This window comes from Vombatus ursinus, unplaced genomic scaffold (genome assembly GCF_900497805.2).
Source record: "Vombatus ursinus unplaced genomic scaffold, bare-nosed wombat genome assembly UNPS02014798.1, whole genome shotgun sequence".
NCBI lineage: Eukaryota > Metazoa > Chordata > Mammalia > Diprotodontia > Vombatidae > Vombatus > Vombatus ursinus.
In genome coordinates this window covers 63,600,711-63,614,103 of record NW_020954576.1, presented here as the reverse complement: position 1 = coordinate 63,614,103, position 13,393 = coordinate 63,600,711, and the positions used below count along the sequence as shown (strand labels likewise).

The 13,393-nt window shown below is 34.3% G+C and overlaps 1 protein-coding gene across 6 annotated transcripts in view; it reads left to right on the top strand.

The window, feature by feature from the left end:
• The window catches only part of LOC114049572 (probable methyltransferase TARBP1), a 90,676-nt gene that overhangs the window by 54,567 nt on the left and 22,716 nt on the right, over positions 1–13,393 (top strand). For all 6 annotated transcript variants that reach the window (XM_027870817.1, XM_027870816.1, XM_027870815.1 and 3 more), the window contains 4 exons: positions 958–1,068; positions 5,336–5,485; positions 6,785–6,871; positions 11,621–11,817. In XM_027870817.1, the coding sequence (XP_027726618.1) occupies positions 958–1,068; positions 5,336–5,485; positions 6,785–6,871; positions 11,621–11,817 (545 nt within the window). The remainder of the gene's footprint in view (positions 1–957; positions 1,069–5,335; positions 5,486–6,784; positions 6,872–11,620; positions 11,818–13,393) is intronic.

Genomic DNA, 13,393 nt, shown 5'->3' with positions numbered 1-13,393 from the left:
CCACCTAGCTACCCCTTGGGAACTCACTTTCGACTAGAGGAGACATATAAATGACTATGCACGAGTTTAGAGTTCAGACTGAGTCTCTTCACTTATCTATAAGTATCCTCTTTCCTTGTGTTCCTTTGTACCTCGTTAAAAAAAAATAGTTTTAATATTATTTTTTGATTTTTTTTATACTGCTCCAAATGTTTTTCCCTCCTGTTTTTCTCTTTTTTTATCTTTCCCCCCATCTGTTGTATGTTTTTTTTTTCCTCTACCTTTTCTTCTCCTTCTGCACACCTAAGATAGTTCATGCTTTGAGGTAGGGTGGTAGAGATTAAAAAAAAAAATCACTAGACTGAAGGAGTAGCTGGGAATTTGCCACAAATTAGCTTTGCAATCTTGAGAAAGTTTTTTTTTTTTTTTATGGGCTTGATTTTCATCTGTAAAAATGAAGTTTGGTTGAATGATTCCTAAAGTTTCTTCATTGTATTCTCATTCCTTTCCCTTATTGATAATATGGAATTAAGGCATACTTTAAAGTCATTCATTTCATTTAATAAATGAACTTTCATTCTTCTTCTGAATTTTAGAAGCAGGTAAGTTGAACTTCTGTGTTTACCTCTTTAAAAATTAAAAAAGACACATAACACTCACTTGCTGTGTGACTCTGGGCAAGTCACTTAACCCCATTTACCTCACTTAAAAAAAAAATGAAAAAAAGTCCTATGTTTAGTTGCCTTTTTCTTTTTCTTCTTTTTTTGGCGCTCTTGATTTCCCCCTCCCCTTTCTTTGTGGGGTAGTTGCACATGAATTTATTTTCTAAAAGATGTTGGTAGGCTGAGGGGTTTGGGGTTACATTGTTGCCTTATGCTCTAGCAAATTACATTTGTAACTTGTTTTAGTTCTAATCACAAACCGTTTAAGTACTTTTTAAACTTAGTGTTATAACATGAAAATTGAATTTCTTTTCAGGATGAACTGGTATCCAGGTCTAGAACACGCTATTATGTGAATTCTTTGCAGCACAGAGTGAAAAATAGAGTGTGGCAGACTCTACTTGTACTGTTCCCCAAATTTGACCAGGTATACCTTTCATCATACACACATCATTAAGACTAATTTACCTTTTTAATTACGAGATTATTCTGTTAAAACAATGCTTGATACTTTTAAATGAGATTAGGCTGAGGAATACATACTTATATCAAGCTTCATAATTAAAATTAAGTAGAAGATGCATTTTATGAAGAAAGATACTGGCCTAATCACTTGTTTACTAGGATAATAAGTTTCATAGAAATAAATTTATAAATGGACTAAGTAGCATAACCAATACCCCTTTAATATTTTATTATCTGATGATAACTTAACCTTCACTAAAATATAAATGTGAGCACAGAGGAAAATAACAAAAATGTATGTTGGAAAGTACAGATTAGGTTTGAAATGCCAAGAAAGGAAAAAGCTATATCTAGACTGCTTGGATATTTTCTTCAGTAAGAGGATTGGAAGACAGGACATGTGGAGATGGCAAGTACTGAATTAAATTACCCTACACCCTGCCCCTCCAGTAATATTTCTTAACAGACAGGAAATCCAGTTACTGATAATGGAAGTCATTTCAAAATCAGATTTTTTTGCCTATTAACTGCTATAGTTAGAACAAAAGTAAAACACAACTTCAAATTAGATGAAAGAATAAAAATGAAAAGATATCAAACAGTTGCAACATGTTCATGCTGACATTTTCAAAACACATGTCAATGGTAGAGGCAGGGGGAGGAAAATGGAAAAAGACATTAATAATGGCCTTAATTATCATTCTTTCCAGTAAAATTGTAGCTGATATAAAGCAGTCACCACAGTAAGGAGAACAAAAGAACCTAGAAACCACTTCAGCCAGTTTAGACTCCATCTCCTTGCCAAGCAGCAGTAATGACAGTTTAGGATACAAACTCATTTGTAAAACACTAGGAAGGAGGGTGGTAGAATATTATGAATAGTATTTTTGCCTCATAACACTAGAAAGCTGTCAAAGCAAAACATCTATAGAAAGTTTGGCATGAGACCCTAGCTCAGTCACACTATTTCAGAAATATTCTGTCTGGAGGACACAAACAGAAAGTGTAACCTTTTTTGTGTTTCTATAATTGTAAACATCAGTAATAGGATCTGAATATGATAGTTCCTCTAACGCTTTTGAGTCCTCAGTGTGCTATAGATGGATTTTAAAATGGCACTTAAAAAGAAGTTTGGAAGAGCAGTTGGTTCAGACGCTCTGAGGCAATCTGTGCTGAAGGCAATGTAATATTGAAGGTGTTGAGGGGTTATTTTACAAGATGACTTAGGGAAGGGAAACTCTCAGACAAAGCAATCAGAAAAATCACGGGCAATGTATTGTCATCAGTCTTCTTTTTTAAGTATCAATAACTGCTAACCCATATACCTATTTTCTCTTTTTAGAAAATCATTATGGGAATGATCTAAAAATATATTGAAGGTATCATCAATTAAGGCGTAAGAAAGAAACAATCAGGCTTTCAAAATCAATTTTCTATAGCAAACCACAGGTTTTTGGTCATAGAAATCACTGAAAGGTACAAAGAATGTGTGATTCTTTGTATTTTTTGATTATCAAATGTATTTTTTGATTATCAAAAAAGAATTTGGCTTGGTAGATCAAAATGCTACCTTAAAAAAAAAACCTCTTCTCCATATGCTTCTCATACATATGCTAAAATCTACAAGGTTTCTTAGTAAAATGAACCAGAGAAATTACTCCGTTCAAGGATTTTTTAGCATCAGATGAGGAATATAACAGGTGGATAAAATCTCTCAAGATGTTCACTTCTCCAATGGAATATGTCCTAGGCAAGGTCCAAATGGAAAAGGGATTACTTTTACATGGCAGGGTGACCCACATGTTCTTTGTGGATGATATTGTGTTAATCAAATCAAGCTCCAAAACATTACAGGGTCTCATTAGTGAGATACTTGTTTACTCGAGATTAGTCTAATAATCCGTCAAGAAAAATTTAAGTGGCTAAGGATGAAAAACGTCTGTTGTCCAGATTACAGATTGGATGGTCGGTCCATTGAGTCCCAGATATATCAGTATCTGTGAAGGCACCACAACTGAATGGTTAATTGGGCCCAAAGTACAAGAAAAAGTCGAGAGCAGGATGTATTTAATTTGGGAAATTATGTAGTGCTTTGAACAAACTCAAACTGGCCCCTCACACAAAAAGTCAGCTTAAAAAACAAAACACATAAATGTACTATTAATGATTCTGTAGGATTGTGAATCTTAAAATATTACAATTTCTGAAGAGCCAAAGTTGCCAGTGTCCCAAAGTTCAACTTAACCTGTGCATTTTGGGCACAGGTAGGTTAAAATATATTTCTGCTGGGGAAGTATATATAAGAAGTAAAATCATTGTGGAAGTGTATAATTAGAAGATATGAGCTGGTGGGGCTGGTCATAGTGCAAGTGCTACAGATAAGGGATGGACCACTTAATCGGTATACCTAATATCTACAAAATAGAAAGATACTTAGAATGAGGCTTCTAGTATTTTGAGTAGGTCCTTTGTAGAGGAGCTCTGGGAGAAGATGGGGGAAAAAAAAGTCAAGGATGATAAGATACGGATGAGTTGCTATTTATATGGATGGAGGAAATAGCTACATTGTTAAGATCACAGATTCATTTAAGTAGTAAAATATTAATGCATTCCTGCAGCAATTCCACAAAAATCTGGTTGGGTAAATATTTAATGAACTGTGAGATACAGTGAAGTAGACTTCCTGGTCAGGTAACCAACAAGACGAAGTACTAGACACTTTCACCGATCCTTATGACCTCTCAAAAATGGAAATTATATTCAAGAGATAAAGCAGTTTAGCTTTCTCCAGACACCAGACCGCTTTCTCTAAGACACCAAGAGCTTTAGGTAATAATGCTTGTTTACTCAAGAAATTAAGGATTAAGCTTCTTTCTTAAACCTTAATATTCTCCCTCACTGTTCCCACCAGGTACCATGGTCTGGCAAGGCTGCAGAAGCTGATCCATGGTCTTGCAACAGAACTAAACTCTGCACACGTGTGCGTGCATGCACACACATACACATTTGCACATGCGCACGCGTGCGCGCGCACACACACACACACACACTCCTTTTCCTCCTTCCCACAGAAAATCGAAAGGCAGAAGCTTACTCTAGTAGGTTTGCAGCATGGTGTTGCTCTGTGCTGCAACAAAGCTCAGCCAGAGAACTGGGGCAGGATGCCAATGTGTGTGATATATCACTTAGACTGAGGGAAAGGGCCTAGCATTGATCTGGGGCCATCTCTGTCCCCCTAGAAGTTACTTGGGGCAGAGACTGAGGCCAGTAAACCATAAATTACCCAGTAGGGGCAGATGCTGAGACAGATTTAAGGTCTTCCTTTGGGGTAACAGTCATCAAAAAGGAAGAGTAAGAAAGTGAGAAATAAGAAAAAAAAAAGAAATTACCAAAGACCTTGAACATAAGCAGATGAACCAAAAGGGAAGATGAGAAGATGGCCTCCAGATCAGTTAACTGAGTCTAAATTTCTTTCATTAAATATTGCAAGTCAGAGGAAAATGAATCAATACCTGATGAGGCAGAGAACCCTGTGGATTACCAAGAGAACATGGAACTATAGCTGCATGTTCCCATATGGTATAAAAGAGAAGTAAGAATTGTGGAAAAAGAATTTATGGCCTGTACAATAGAAATAATTGACAGAAGAGAAAAAACTTGAATACACAGTAGAAAACTATTTAAAAAAAATGAGAGAACAGCTGACTGGGAATACAAATACATAGAAGTGAAGGATGATCTGGGAACAGAGAAGCAAAAAACCCCAATAACCTTAAAACGAAGATTGCAAAGGGGATGAACAAACACGAGATACACTCTTTGATATCAAGTTACTATTTAATTGGGAGTATTATAAATCACCTTGTGAACTTGATTACTTTGTAAAAGTCAGCTCTTAGTGTGTAGTTGATTTAAATCATTCAGTAACTTCTAAAAATTATTGACATAGGAGCTAAGGTGCTAAGGCAACTATATAAAAACTTGAGCCAAAATAGTGAAAAAAAAAATTACGTAATTATGGTACTTAAGATTGGTGGTGGCTATTAGGATTATTGAGTTTCCTTATTCAGTGCTTAGTTTTATTTGTTAAATATTTTAGAAAAATTCATGAAAAGTTAATAAAATTAATGTGTTTTTGGTTTTTGTTTTTTTTTTGCTTAAATGATTTAATATGCAAGGAATGATTTTTCCTCGGGAATAACTGATTTTGTAATTTTTTTTTTACTTAGAACTTCTTGGATCAGATTATTGACAAGATTTTTGAAGCAGGGTTCGTTAATAACCAAGCATCCATAAAATATTTAATAGAATGGATTATTATATTGATTCTTCATAAATTTCCTCAGTTTCTTCCAAAGTTCTGGAATTGTTTTTGTTATGTAAGTAAATGGCAGTTTTCATGTTTTGCTTAAAAAAGAGTTTTACTCACTTAGTGGATCCATGTTTCATATTCCATAGCAAAATGTTTGATGAACTCAGCTTTGAATCTGATGTACTACTTTATGAGTAAGTAAATGAAAGGTATGAAAAAGAGAATAGTAGTAGAGTTAACCTGTTGTGTTACCATTTAGTCTTGGTCTTACCAGTTAATATTTACAAAACAAAAATCTGAAAAAAGCTTTTTTAAATATTAATTAGCAATCAGAATAGATTGGGTACTACATCTATATCTACATCTATGTATCTATACAGACACATATATAATTTATACACCCACATATCAGACAAACCCTTTGATTTGTTATTATGACATATTTAAATTATTGAAGGCTTTTATGTAAAGATTAGAGAGGCAATGTCCCAGCCATCCTTGGTCATGAAACCTGGGTCCAAGTCCTGCCTCTGACATGTGCTAGACTCCCCCAAATACAAAGATTAGTTCTAGAATTTATAATTGAAGAACTCAGAAAAACAGTGAAAAATATTCCTAAAATATCTGTCTTATGTTTGTTATGAACATTTTTGTGTTGATTCCCTTATGTCCTTCAGTCTTTGACTATTCCAAAATGCAGCAACTTTGTAATCTGTCCACCTGTCTATAGTCATCCCCTTCCAATCCATTTTACATACTACCACCATTGCCTTCTTCATCTTTTTAAAATACTTCTTTACATCTCTTTATTGCCCCCAAACCTTTAATAACTATCCCCTCCATTGCACCTCGTAAAGGTCCTATGGCCCAGCAGAGCAATCAAGTTCCTCTATAGTCGCAGTCAAATAGAACTTTACATCTTTGCTTTCCCCTGCTCCCCTATTGGAATCTTCTGCTTTTTGTGGATACAGCCCATGCTTTCCTACATTTGGTCTTTGATTCCTTCCATTCCCTTCTTCCAGAATAGACAACTCTGCTCCTTTGCCTCCATGCAAAACCCTACCTTTGTTTAATTGATTGATTTAAGTTACTTTTCCTGTGTGAAAACTTCCTCAGACCATTCTATTCCACAGTGACTTAGCATTCTCTTTTTGATCACTTATTTGATGGCATATGCTATTTATATTGTAACTCTTGTGTTAGTATCTTTAACTTTTCATGATTTTATAACCTTGTCTCCCTAACTAGAATATGAACTTCTCAAGGTTAGGGATCATGTCATATGCTTAATTATTTTATATCCTTTATAGTGCTTTTACTGAATAAATACTAGCTCAATGCTAATTGTTTGATTCGTTTTCTCTAGGGTGAAGAAAAACTCAAAATGAGTGTTTGTACATTTTTATCAGTTTTGTCACATTTGGATATCATTATTCAGAATATATCTGAGATGGTAAGTTTAAAATGTTTAGAGTAAAAAAATACACATCTTACATGTAGATCATCAATTTTTAAATATTTGTAGTAATTTCCTTGAAACATAGAATACTTGGTATTCTCTTAATTTTACCATCTTCCCTACTACAATATATGTGTATATATATATATATGTGTATATATATATATATATTTCCTCCTTTTTAAGAAAAAGTTAGATAAAAATCTGAATTTGTAGATAAAGTACATTACTTGTAGATTATCAAAAACCATTGCTTGTCGTTTTTATTTTTAGTCCAAATTCTCCCTCTTTTATTCCTCTCCCACCCAATATGATACGTACTGTACATGTAAAGTGATACAAGACATATTTACACATTAGCCATGTTCCAAATAAATCAGTAAATAAATAAAAGCAAGAAAAAGAAAGGAGGAAAAAAATATACTTCAGTATGCCCCTTGAGTCTATCAGCTCTCTATCTGGAGGTGGATAGTATGTTTCATCCTAAGTTATTTGGAGTTATGGTGGACCATTATGTTGATCAGAGTTACTAACTCTTTCATAGTTGATATCTTTGTAATATTGCTATTATCGTGTATATTGTTCTCTTGGTTCTGCTCATTTTTATTTTGCATGACTTCATGTCAGTCTTCACAGGTTTCTCTGAAATCATCTCCCTTGTCATTTCTTATAGCACAATAGTATTGTATCATATTCATATATCACAACTTGTTCAGCCGTTTAGCCACCACAAAAAGAGCTGCTACAAATATTTGTGTACATATGGGTCCTTTTCATTTTTCTTTGATCTTTTTTTGATGCAGACCTAGTCTGCATTGGTCAGAGGGTATGCACAGTTTTATAGCCCTTTGGACATATTTCTAGAATGCTTGGAGCAGTTCACAACTCCATGAACAGTGCTTTAAGTATACCTGTTTTCCCATATCCGCTCCAGTATGGATATCTGTTATGCATTATCTATTACCATACAAAGATATCAACTATGAAAGATTTAGTAACAGATCAAGGATTTGAATGTCATCCCTTTGATTCCAAGTCTAAGTATTCTTTCCATTAGAAATCTAAAGTTCATCTTTCACATGAAAGCCCTTCAGATATTTGAAAGATGGTTTTTAGGGTCTTTTGTGTCTTCTCTTTATCCTAAATATCTTCATTTAATATACAGCTCTAGGATAGTGTCTTGGGATCAAAAGAAGGCAAAAATATGCAATTTTTTAAGATTTATGTATAATTTGATACTTTCAGTTGTAGAAGTGTTTTCTTTTTTGAGAACAAAGAGGGAAATTTGCTTAGAACAGCAATAATCATTTTCTTTTCTAAAATGTTTCATACATGCCTGCTAAAACCAACCAAATATTTTGGCATTCAAGTAAAAAAAGTTTTTTTTTTTCTTAATTAGTTCCAGAAATTGAGAGCATTGTTATTTTCATTTGCAAGGAATGTGGGCAGAAATTTCGTTCTATTATTTAAAAATTAAGGAGCTGTTACTGTAGTAGACAGAGTTTTGTTGTTTTACTTTGCAATAAATGGCTTCAGTTACTGCCAGCCAATATAAGAACAACTCCCAGATCCACACTCTAGCCACATTATCAACTTAAAATGAACATCAGAAATTGAGCTGAATGTCTTTTTCCTTTTTAAGTCTTCCCCTTTTATCTTTAGTTTCTGTCTTTTGTAGTTTGTTCTATTGATTCTTCCACTATAATGAATCTCAATTTTGCCATTTTCTTTTCATTCCCATTGCCCCATTCCAAACCCCATGTGTGTTTTTTGTACCTAGACCATTACATCATTCCTTTTGCTGCCCACCTGGACTATGTCTAGCAGATACCACCTCCAAACTTAGACCATACCCTAAAGAATTGATCTTCTTCCTCTAAAGTCAGTTTGGTCCATCAGAATTTTTCCTACCACCCTATCCTATCTCCTACTCTTCAGAACTGACGTGGTCATTTAACTACTAAGTCTTAGCTGTTGGTGCTGTTCTTTGCATTCTGTGCCCTGTGGTCTTTCCTCTAGTCAAGCAATTGTACTTAGTATTTTCCTTACTTATTTTGCTGTCTCCCATGTATATTACACATAACCATTGGTGGTACCATTCACCTTAGTCTTATAATTTTGAAGATTTCTTCCTCTTGGTAGTCCATATTTCTTTTACCATAAAAAACTTTGCTTTCCTTTTTATGTTTATGGAACCTTATTCTGGTCAATGTAACTAGATGGTCCTTTTTTGTTTCTGTGTGTGTGTGTGTGTGTGTGTGTGTGTATGTGTGTATGTATGTATGTATGTTAACCACTCAGATACTTATTTCTAAATGTTTTGGTACATCTCCAATAGTGAGTAGACAATGATTTTTTTTTTTTTTACTTTTTTGATGAGGCAGTCGGGTTAAGTGACTTGCCCAGGGTCACACAGCTAGTAAGTGTCAAGTGTTTGAGGCCAGATTTGAACTCAGATCCTCCTGACTCCAATGCTCTATCCACTGCACCACCTATCTGCCACTACAATGATTCTTGATACATATTGATGAATGACTGAAAAAAGGAACCTAATGCCATTTTAAATGTGCTGACCAAGTGATTTATCTCCTCAACTATCTTGTCAGTACAAATTCCCCCAAACTATTAGCAACTTATGTTTGACTTTTAAGATAGATCTAGGCCAGTAAAGATTTCCACCTGGCAGGAACATCTGAGGAGCTACTTTAATAAGTAACAACAACAACAACAAAAAATCGACATACTTTTATTTAAAAGTTTGGCTCTTGTAGTTTCCACATTTAAATAAAACAAGCTCTTCCTGAATAGTTGCTAACTCTGCCTAACAATATTCTTCTCACTATTCTAAAGTAAACCTTGTGATTTAAAAATAAGGAAAACTCAATTAGTATGTAAATGGGAAATTTTGGTCTTATGTAAGAAAATGAGCATTACCTACTGGATAGTATACATCATCTGGCATGCAAAACTCTCCTTCCTTAAAATCTGTGATCTAGTCAAATTGGCCTTCTCTGTCTTCTTCAGCTATGGTGCTCTTACCTCCTATTTCTGAGCCTCTGCACTGCTTTTAACTCTGTACTACTTGTCTTTTTCATTAGAATGTAAGCTTCTTTTGAGTAGGTGTTGTTTCATTCTTTGTACTTTTATCCCTAATGCCTAGTGCAGTGCTTGCCATATAGTAGGCACTTAATAAATACTTGCTGATTGATCAAGATTCTGATATTCAAGTATCATTTTTACCACTGAGTCATTATGTAATCTATAAAAGACAGCTTTCTACATTTCAGTTTCCTTTCCAGACCCTCTAGTGACCTCATAGGGATGTTAAAATATAAATAGAAAATACATTTACTGAGCACTTAATGTGTGAAAAGCACACTGTATCAGATATTAAGAAAGAGACCTAATTTAGGCAAAAGGATCCCTGCCTTCAGACAATCTACTATTTAAGTGTTTTTAATTTATCAGGCATAGGATCTACGTAAAGCCTGTGATTGTGGTATTATTGTAATGGAAAAATCTCTTGGGTGCTTTTCTAGAGTAGGGTTTAGGATACATAGTTAGTAGAGCTTTATTTTTTAATTTAATTTTCTTAATAGTCATTTTTTTTTTCTTACAGACTAGTATAATTTTACAAGATTAGTAGGCAATGGTGTCAGTTTCTGTGATGGGCGAATAGTCTTTGAGTTTACTGAAATAGGATATGAAAAAGCTAAATTGCCTTGTTATTTTTCTTAATACATCTTAATTTCCTGCCACCTCCTTAGTGTTGAGTCCAAGTTGATTAAAGAAGACATAGTAGCTAAAACATCAGTAATGATTTAGCTCTTTAAGTGGTATCCTACTTGGTAAATACTTGTAATTTTGTGACTTGGATAGCTCTTAAAGGATATTCCAACTTGTAGTTAGAGAAAAGGTGATAGGAATAGTTGAAACTCAACTTTAACAAACACTTTAGTGACCTTGGGCAAATCATTCTAATTCTTTGGGCCCCATCTGGAGAATGAAGGGGCTGAATTAGTTGAATTTTTAAGATTCCATCCAGTTAATGCCGCATGAGTCTAAGGTATTTCAGTTAATCAGTAAGCATTTATTAATTAAGCTCCTTATATGGGCAAGGCACTGTGTTAAGTCCTGGGGATACATAGAAAAGCAAAAAACAGTCCTTGCCCTAGAGGAGCTCACAGTCATTATAATGGGGGAGACAATATGTATAGACATGCTTACTTACATACATGATAAAAGGAAATAATCCAGGGCAGGGGTACTAGAATTTAGTCCAAAATAGCCTAAGTACTAAAGTGTTTGTTTGTTTTTTTAAAGCATTAAATAACCTAGGAGTTGAGAGAACATTTTTTTCCCTCTCAAGATGCAAATGTAAAAACACCTAATCTAAAAAGAAGTGGTTGCATTGGTTTGTTAATTTTTTTGAGTCCTAATCGAAAGTATGTTATTATGATTACTACTTATTTGTACCTAACTCCTTATTCATTATAGGTTTTTGACGTAGGTGGTATGAGTGTTTTTATTCCCACTTTATTGATAAGGAAACTGAGGCACAGAGAGCTTAAGTGACTTGACTTGTACTCAGCCACTAAACACCAAACCCACATCCTTTTATTTCAAGTCCTGTTCCCCTTTTACTAATATGGACTCACTATCATTCCTTAACTTTTTTGCTCAGCTGGTAACAGATAATGATTTGTGTCTAAATTTGAAGATTCTCTTTGTCCTTTCTTCTAGAAACCAGTTCTAAAACAAGCTCTTACTGTCGTACTCCAGTGGTGTTTCAACCATAATTTTAGTGTTCGACTGTATGCTTTATTAGCCCTTAAGAAAATCTGGGCTATGTGCAAAGCTTTGCACGTAGAGGAGTTTGATGCTTTGACTGCTGTTATAGAATCCAGCCTTCATCAAGTAGAAAACATGCATGGAGCAGGGTATGTAAAATTTTATAATTAATGCTCTGTTTATTTCTGTTATGGTTAAGCTATAAAATGATATTGTTCCTCTAATATTTTTGCCAGATTGTAGCTGTTAGGTTTTCCTTTATTTTAATGTTGTGTTAGATAGACTATGGAGCTACTAAAGCCACTTAGTAAATTCTAATCTGTCCAGTTTAATGGTAATTTTATTTACATTGAGCCTGATTTTTAACTTTTGTTAATTTTATATTTCTAAACCTTTTATTCTTGTATCATTTTTTTATGTATTTTCAGAAAGAATTAGTATGAGATTTATGCAAAGGTAATAACCAATTTCAGTCTTTTTGGTACAAAATACCATGTTGCAGGTCTGGAACAAAAGGATCTGTAGGAGATTTATTTTGGTTGTATGTGTTAGACTTTCCTTCAATAAATTATAAGCTTATTTGAGGTGCTGCTAAATATTTGTTGATTGGTTATAGAAATAATAAGAATTCGAGCAAATGCTTGTCATCATATCATAAGATTTAGAGATAAATAGGGATCTTGGAAATCATTGAATCTAACTGATTCATTTTGCAGATGAGGAAACTGATACTCAAATAGATAAAGCAGCTTGTCACAGAGTGAGAATTCAGACCTAAATCTTCTGACTCCAATTCTAGTCCTGCTTTTACTGTGCTTGTTTCTCTCTCTACATCAGTGGAGTGAGTAGGCTTCCTAAGTCTTCATTTATAATTAGCTTGAGAATGCTGAAAGACTTATTAATTTCCAGAGGCTTGGGAAATGAATATAGCCTATTATTAAAAGTGCTGATTATTTATAGTTAAGGTATTAAAAAAAACAGCTTGGCATAGTAGATAGAGAGCTAGTCTTGGAGTCAAGGAGATCACATTTCTGGTGTGTGACTATGAGCAAGTCACAACCTTTATATCCTTCAAACAGCTAAGACTAAATTACAGAAAGAGGGCTGATCTGTATTTGTGAAGGAAGTTCTTCATCTAGATTTCCCTGGGTGCAGGAAGGAAAGCGTGTATGTGTGTGTGTGTGTGTGTGTGTGTGTGTGTGTGTGTGTGTGTGTAGCATGTATATACCTCATCAACAACAAAAACAACAATAATTTACATTTATGTAGTGCTTTTACATGAGAATTTGAAGGAATATATTTTATTAGCACTTGAAACATAAGTAGCTGATAGGAAATTTGAAATTATGTGAATTATGTGAACTAGTGATGTAATAGTATTTACAGTTTTAATCATCAGAAAGGAAAGTATTTCAGGCAGTCAGTCAGTAAACATTTATTAAGCATCTACTATGTGCCAGGCACTATGCTAAGTGTAAGGGATACAAAGACAGGCAAAAGACAATCCCTTTTCTCAAGGACCTTACCGTATAGTGGGGGAGACAACAAGGAAACAAGGGGTGAAAAAATGGCAGAAGGCATTTGGGTGAAACCTGAGATAAGGAAGAGGGGAGAAGATCTTCTTTTAAAAAGAACTGCAGTTTGTAGGATAAGTATGAAATAATTGAGAGAGAATGCACTAAAATTAAGAGGGGTTGGGAAAGGCTTCCTATAGTAGATGGGATA